Source organism: Hirundo rustica, chromosome 6 (genome assembly GCF_015227805.2).
Source record: "Hirundo rustica isolate bHirRus1 chromosome 6, bHirRus1.pri.v3, whole genome shotgun sequence".
NCBI classification, from domain to species: Eukaryota; Metazoa; Chordata; class Aves; order Passeriformes; family Hirundinidae; genus Hirundo; species Hirundo rustica.
The window spans coordinates 61,006,027-61,013,101 of record NC_053455.1 but is presented as its reverse complement, the minus strand read 5'-3'; the positions used below and the strand labels follow the sequence as shown (position 1 = coordinate 61,013,101).

The following is a 7,075-nucleotide window of genomic DNA, read 5'->3' as shown; positions in this document are numbered from 1 at the left end:
AGATCTGGGAGAAGAAGCTCTCCCAGGAACGAGAGACGGGCTGCTCCCTCTGCCCCAGTGCCGGCGGCGTGGAGAACCTTATCCCTGTTCTCCCAGCTGGGAATCTCGTCACCTTTCCCACCGGGGCTGTGAGAAACACGGGGAGCGTGGCCAGCCCGGGGGCTTCAGCCGGCAGACCCAAAAAAACGCGGAAAGGTGCGGGAGCTTCTGGAATAGAAAAAAAAAAAAAAAAAAAAAAGAAAAACAGAGAAAAGACAAGAAGGACTGTGGAGCGGCGCGGGGGGCTCGGAGGCGAGCGGCGAGCGCGGGGCGGCGCGGCGGGCGCTCCCGCAGCGCAGGGCGCGCTGACCTTCCGCGGCCGCGCCGTCCCCGCCCGCAGCTGCCGCCGTCGCTCCGGCGCCGCCGCTCCGCGCACAAGGTCAGCGCCGCCGCGGCCGCAGGTACGCGCGGGGATTGCGCGGGGGCGGCCGGGCGGGGACAGGGAGAGCCGCGGCGTCACCGGGGGAGGGAAGGGAGGGCCGGGCAGGGCGGGAGGAGGGCCGGCTCCCCGCCGAGGGCCGCGCTCCGGCGGGCCGGGCCGGCCGCCGCCCGGCGCCCGTATTTAAAGTGTGCCCGGGGGCGGCGGGGCGCTGCGCGGAGCCGCTCCCGGAGCAGCGCGCCCGCCCCGGCAGCAGGGGGGGACAAGGGAGGAGGAGCGGGAGGGAGGGAGGGAGGGAGGAGGGATCCTGGCAAGTTCACTTTTGGTACCAAGTGGCAGGAGGGCTGCGGGGCTCGGACGGGCGATGGAGAAGGATGAGATCCACCTGCGCAGGCTGCCGGCCGCCGCGCCCTGGGGACCGCGTAAGTCTCGGCCGCTGCGCTGGGGAAGGTGCGGGATGGGGACGCGCTCCTGCCCGGCCGGGGACGGGCTCGGCGGGCGGCCGCCCCCGGTGCCCCGATAAGGGATTTATTATTAGCGTTTCATCGACTATTTTTAAAAATCCAGAAATAATCGCCGCAGAGTACCGGCGAAATTAAGTAGCTCGACTCCCACCTCTCTTCTCCCCCCCTCCCCGAAGCGTAAAACAGCGTAAAGACCTTTTAACCTATATTAATATCGTAATTAAAAGCGCGTCTAACCGCGGGAAGCCAATCTAATTATGAAAAATTGCCGGCGTACTAAGTATATGTGACGAATCCTTGAGTTGATGATTGCTGTTAATTCACACCGTGCTGCAGAAGGCGAGCTTAAAAAAAAAAGAAAAAAAAAAACAAAAAACCTTACTAATTGAAACGGATCCGTCTGAGATTGTCAGTAATGTTCTTGCAGAACTGACTAAATCGTGTGTCTCGCTATCATTAACTAATGTGTGCGGCAAAATAAATTATATCTATTGGAAGGGGAAAATACATTCCTTGGCTGAGAAGTTGCGGAATGTTTGGAGCCAGAGAGCAGATCGTTTAAATGGTAGGGGGTGGGAATTTCCTTGGCTTCCCTCTGGAGATAAATCACGGCTCAGTGTCTGTGTGCATGCATGTGCACCCACAGGCGCGTTTATATAAAATCTGTGCATAGAAAACCTTCCTGCACGCGCACTGGGGCACGGATTTTGCAAGTGCATTTTTTTCTACCAGCTCGGGGACAATAAAACCAGAACCGAGATGCTAACCAGGAACATACTGGAACACTTCTGATTATCCGGCTGAATTGTATACAAATGAAGTAAATTTAGCGTGGCACCATTTATAAATTCCACGCTTTACAATCAAAATTCCAAATCTAGCTGTTTGCAGCTAAGAATAGCGCGGGGAGCCCTTTTCTTCACTCCCTCTTTTTTGGATTCCCACGAAAACCGTTATCCTAGAGCCTGCTCATTAAATAGCCAAGTATTTCGCTGGAGTTCAGCCCATTTCTAGAAGAAATGCTGTTTACTCATCAAACCTAGGCTGGCCAGAAAATGCTCAGAATTTAAACTTTTTCTTTAATGTCTGACGATGCGAGACAGATGGGCTTTAGATCTAAGGAGCAGGGGACAGGGTTTCTGCACGGTGCTGGTTGTTCCACCTCGGTGTTCTCCTGGAAATAAGGAGCTCCAACTTTGCACAACTGCAGTAGAAGGCAGGTAGAGCATGGGAAGCTGAAGTGTTGTGGCAGTACATTAACAGAGATATCAGTAAGAGGGCTAAACGATAAAGTGGCACAGGGAACTACCATTACTCATGGGGCAGGTGGCAATTTATCACGAGGTAATCGCAGAGATAGGGTGGTGAGAGTCCTGAGAAATCATTTGAGTGGCTTTTTATCTTTGAGAAGCACAGTCTCTTACAGTGACATTATTTAATTTACTGAATCACCCCTTAGCAGCATGAACGGCTTCATTGATGAGTTCAAGGAGCAGTTTTGTTCTTGGCAGCGTGTGTTTGTATTTCTGTTGATAACCTATCCAAAAGAGCTTGTTTGTAAAAGCTGTTTCTAAGACAAAACTCCTGTGTAATGACACGGCAGCATTTGTGGTACAAATTTGCATTGTGGCTTGCTGGACAGATGTGTGAAGACCCATCCTTGGAGCTTTCACACTCAGAAAAATCCTCCTGCAGACAGCGAAGGAGACCTGCTCGTTGCAAGGAGTTAGGAAAAAGTTGGGGGCAGTGAAAGGATGATGGAAGACAGCAAAGCAAAAGGGAAACTGTGCTCCCCTAAGCTCTGGGTAAATGCTATCTGTTGCCTTAATCCAAAGTGCTGTTTCAGTTATCACTACCAAGGAGAAGAGTGACCTCAGCACATTATTTTTGGCCCCGTCGGTGGCATGAAAGGACAGGTGTCCCGAGCTACATCTGTGCCCCGAGGAGCCAGTCTGGTGCCTGCCAGCTATTATGTGCCCACTCCTCCTCTGTGCCTGGGGACAACGAGTGCATCAGGTGAGAGGCACAGCTGGGGTGGGCTCTGGGGCAAGGCAGGGGCACGCTGGCTTCTGAAAGGACCGTGGTGATATCCTGTCACTGCACAGAAAAACTTGGAGGCACCAGGACAAGTGCCCGGGACTAAGCCCAGCTTTAGGAGTCAAGCCTGTTAACCTTTCAGCTGTCAAAAATCCCCATAGTGAACATTTGCCTGCTTGGAAAACAAATGCTGTCAGACCAGCGCCCCAAACACTGCAATGTTTCTTTCCCTCTTCTCTAAAAGACCTTGTTCAATCCAGAGCTGGGAGTTCCAGCATGAATCCATAGATTTCTGGTGGGTACTGCCCAGCTTCCCCTGGTAGCACTGCAGCTCTTTCCATTAACGGTGAAAATGATGGAGCATATTAAGCTAATAATTCATCAGAGATGACAAGGGACTAATAACTGTATTGATTTAATTAGGACTTCTTTTCCAGCTCTGTAACTTGCAGTCATGCACATCATTGACTTAATATTTTAATTTGTCGTAATAACTTATTAATTCCTGGGGCTGAGCACACACGCAGCCGGGGTAGAGCATCTGACTTTGTGCTGGACTGCAGGCACGTGCCACGGGAGGCATTCCCTGACCTGCCCCAGGCTGGCAGCAGGCAGGGCAGTCACTGGGAGCTCTGACAGGGAGCCAGGGTGGTGGGAAACGAGGCGTGGTGGAGTCAGGTGTGGTGGATGTGCTGAGAAGACGGTGTGGAGCTCCGGGGCCGCATGGCTGAGCTTGCACGGGTGCATGACGTGAAATATGGGGGGAAAGCAACGTGCCAAAACAGAAGGCAGGCGGCAGAGTAACCCTGGGAAGCAGCGGTGTTTGTTGGCATCGGGAAGGGAAAAACGTCCCTTTTGACTCGGATTGCACCCTTTGGGTTCTGGCAGTTTTGAGAAAAGGAAATGCTTGGGGACGTGCTGTGGTCGGAAAATAAGGCTCGCTTTTAATTAGGATCGCCTTGGGGAGAGGAAGAAAGGAAGGGGCTGTGAGAGGCACGAAAAGCTTGAGGACTTTACTGTGTGAAAGGCTGATGAACGCGGAGTTTGGCCCTGCTTCCTGTTTTACTGGGGATACTTGGCACTAACTGGGGCACGTGTGGCATTTTACACAGCTGGGTGCTGAGCAAGATCCCCTGGGATGCGATCCCAACCAGAAACCTGTCCAGCGGGAAGGAGCTGTTCTCACTGGGATCGCAGTGCTGAAGAGGTGCCTGTGTCACACTGTATGCAAGGTCTGTGACTTCTGGGCAAAGAGACCCCCTTAGCCTCCACACTGAGCTCAGCATCCTGCTCCCTGCTGTCCAGGTACTCGGGAATCTCTGCCCTGTGCCCTCGGGAGACTGATCCCTCTGCTATATCCTCATTTGCCACAGAGGGCAGTCAGCACGGGGATGAGATCTGGGAAAGCCAAAGGCACCGAGCAGGCTCCAGAGGAAAGACTGTCCGAAGCCCTTGGCAGTGTCCTCGGGCAGGATGATTGGGAATTTGAAGTCTCTACCCTATCAAAACACGCATTTCATACAGAACTGTTGGGTCGCTGCGTAGGTGCACCACTGGTCCGGTGAGCTCCAGGAACGGAAATCACCTCTCTCCTCATTCCTTGTGAGTGTTTCCAGGGATTCTGACAAAGCCCTCCTTGCTCACAGCCTCGTGTTTTGTTAGCTTGTGTGGGATGGAGGAGCTCGGAATGATTTTAGAGGCTGCAGAAGGTGCTCAGCTGGTTACTCACCTCCCCAACCTCACCCATGTTTGCAGCCAAGCTGGAGATCAGGACGAGACTTGTGGTTCTGTCATGGGTACAGATCCCAAGGGGAGGGGGTTTTACAAATTTTCAGGGGTTGGCAGCTTTTCCAGGGCCTTGTCACGGGGTTATTTTCAGTGGTGCTAAGTCATCTCGTGCCAGCTGTTAGATCTAAGCAACGCCACTGACACTGCGCCACTTTGTTCTGGCGCTTTGAAGAGCACAGAGATAGTGGTGTCTCCATTGTTCCTTCGCGGTAATTTATGGTAGATGTGGGCCTTTTAGCAGCAACCACAGTGTCTGCCTGGCTCAGCAGGCTTGGAATGCACAGGAAGCAGGGCTCCTCTGCTGGCCTGCGTTAGTCACCACGGCTTCGTCCTAGGCGAGCCCACATGCCCTCCAGGGAAAATGACTCTTATTTATTTGGTTTGGCCTTTGATTTGTATCCCTCATCCCTCTATTTCTGAAAGTAGTACTACATCCTGGTGGGAGGGCCAGCCCTTCTCCCTGCCCCCTAACCTCCCTGCATCCTTTAGCCTTTCTCTGCAGCAGCTGACCCGTGTCCCGGCTCCGTCCTCGCCTCGCCTTTGTTCCGTGCCTTTGTGCTGCTCCGTGTGTTCTTGTGCTCCAGCTCCCTTTGCTCCTTCCAGTGGCGTGTCCCTGCCTCTCCTCTGCGGCTGGCCCACATGCCAGTGTTTGCTGTCTTCTTCAGGCTCCCGCAGTTCACATTTTTTGAACCTTCTGCTGGCAGTCTGTCCTTCCAGCCATTACGGAAACTATTTCCAGATCCGAACTGATGGAAAGATAGCGCTAACACCAGAGCCGGTGCCATTCCTCTTTAGTATCTTTGCCCGCTTACCTTATCTGCATATCTGATTTATTCTTGGCAGCCCTCTATCTGTGCAAGGACCTGGATGTACATTCTCATTCCTATCAGAGGTATATTAATAATGTATACAATTACCGAGATGGCCTTTCGGACTGCAGCTCTGAAAGGCAGAACCTTTTCTTGTTTTGAACTGACACGGGCACCTATGACTTTTTCCATGCAACTGTAAGTGCTCTGAGGGAGTTTTAAAGCCTGAACTCTGTTATGAAAAGCTTAAGCAGTTTGCAGGCATTAACTGATCTTTTCATATCCTATAAATTATTGAATTTCTGTCTTGACACCAGTGATACAATCTGATTTATGTATTCCTGGCTCCCCGTCCTGCTGGTTTACCTCTCCCTCTATTTGTATCCTGATGAGTACATATTAAAACAAGGCGAGGAAAAAAAAATTCTGTGTTTTCTAAACACGTGGCAAAATATTTGGTGCCCCTTGTACATCTTCATTGACATCAGCTGATATCCTGCCTGCAGAACAAGCTTACAATGTGCAGTAGGGATCAGTGTGCTGATAAATAAGGTTTACTAAGAGAAAATGTGCCCGGGCGAGTGAAATACATTTCACAGCGTTCAATTAGTGAAAAAAGGGAAAAGCCTAGCAACTAAATTACATTTTCAGAGCAGATTCAGGACACATTGTTAAAAATTGAATAAGGAAAAGTGAGCAGAGAGTGACTTCAGTGACATCATGGAAGTAAAAGTAATGAACTCTGAATGCATTTTAAAATGCTAGTTTCCAACATCATACTGTGGGAGTATTTTTCTTAGGAAGTGGAAAGGGAGCCAAGGTGGAAGTTTCAGGGCTAAGCATCGTTGAGAGTTTTAGGGTTTTTTCTCCTTTGAAGTAAGGATGGGTGACAGACCCTTGTCCGGAGCAGCATTACCAGTCAGAGGACAGCCTCATGTGTGTTTGTGTCTGACCATTTGCACTCCGGCATCCTGGCTGCCCACGCGCCACAAGACACGTTGATGAGCGTGCCTTGCAGTTTTTCCCGGATTTTGGAAGGCAAAAATTCAAAATATGGTGTGACTTTATGCTTGTGGTATGACTGCCTAGGAAAAAAAAAAAAAAAAAGCCTTCTCCGGGCCGCAAGAGATGGAAGCGTTTATGCAAATGCCATTAAATTCATCATGAGTGTGGTGTGGCGCTGCTGGCCTCTGAAGGCTTTCCGCTCTTGGACTGGTGCTGCTTTGGCAAACCAGCAAGAGGAGGGCAAGCAAGAGGTGTGTGGGTGTACTGAATTCACTCGGTGGGAAGTTTGGGAGTTGAGCATCCAGCTCCAGATTTAATCACCTCTTTGTTTTTGATTAGCATTGGCATGGTCACAGAATCCCAGGGTGGTTTGGGTTGGAAACAGCCTTAAAGATCATCTTGTTCCACACCCTGCCATGGGCAGGGACACCCTCCACGATCCCAGGTTGCTCCAAGACCTGTCCAGTCTGGCCTTGGACTCTTCCAGGGATCCAGGGGCAGCCACAGTTTCTCTGGGCACCCTGTACCACGTCCTCTCCACCCTCACAGAGAAC

At 51.4% G+C, this 7,075-nt stretch overlaps 1 protein-coding gene across 2 annotated transcripts in view; it reads left to right on the top strand.

Annotated features, from left to right (window-relative positions):
• Nucleotides 1-734: 734 nt before the first annotated feature.
• ANO1 (anoctamin 1) overlaps nucleotides 735-7,075 on the top strand; it is a 71,531-nt gene continuing 65,190 nt past the window's right edge. For both annotated transcript variants that reach the window (XM_058421116.1, XM_058421115.1), the window contains exon 1: nucleotides 735-840. In XM_058421116.1, coding sequence (XP_058277099.1) covers nucleotides 783-840 — 58 coding nt within the window. In that variant the 5' untranslated portion in view covers nucleotides 735-782. The remainder of the gene's footprint in view (nucleotides 841-7,075) is intronic.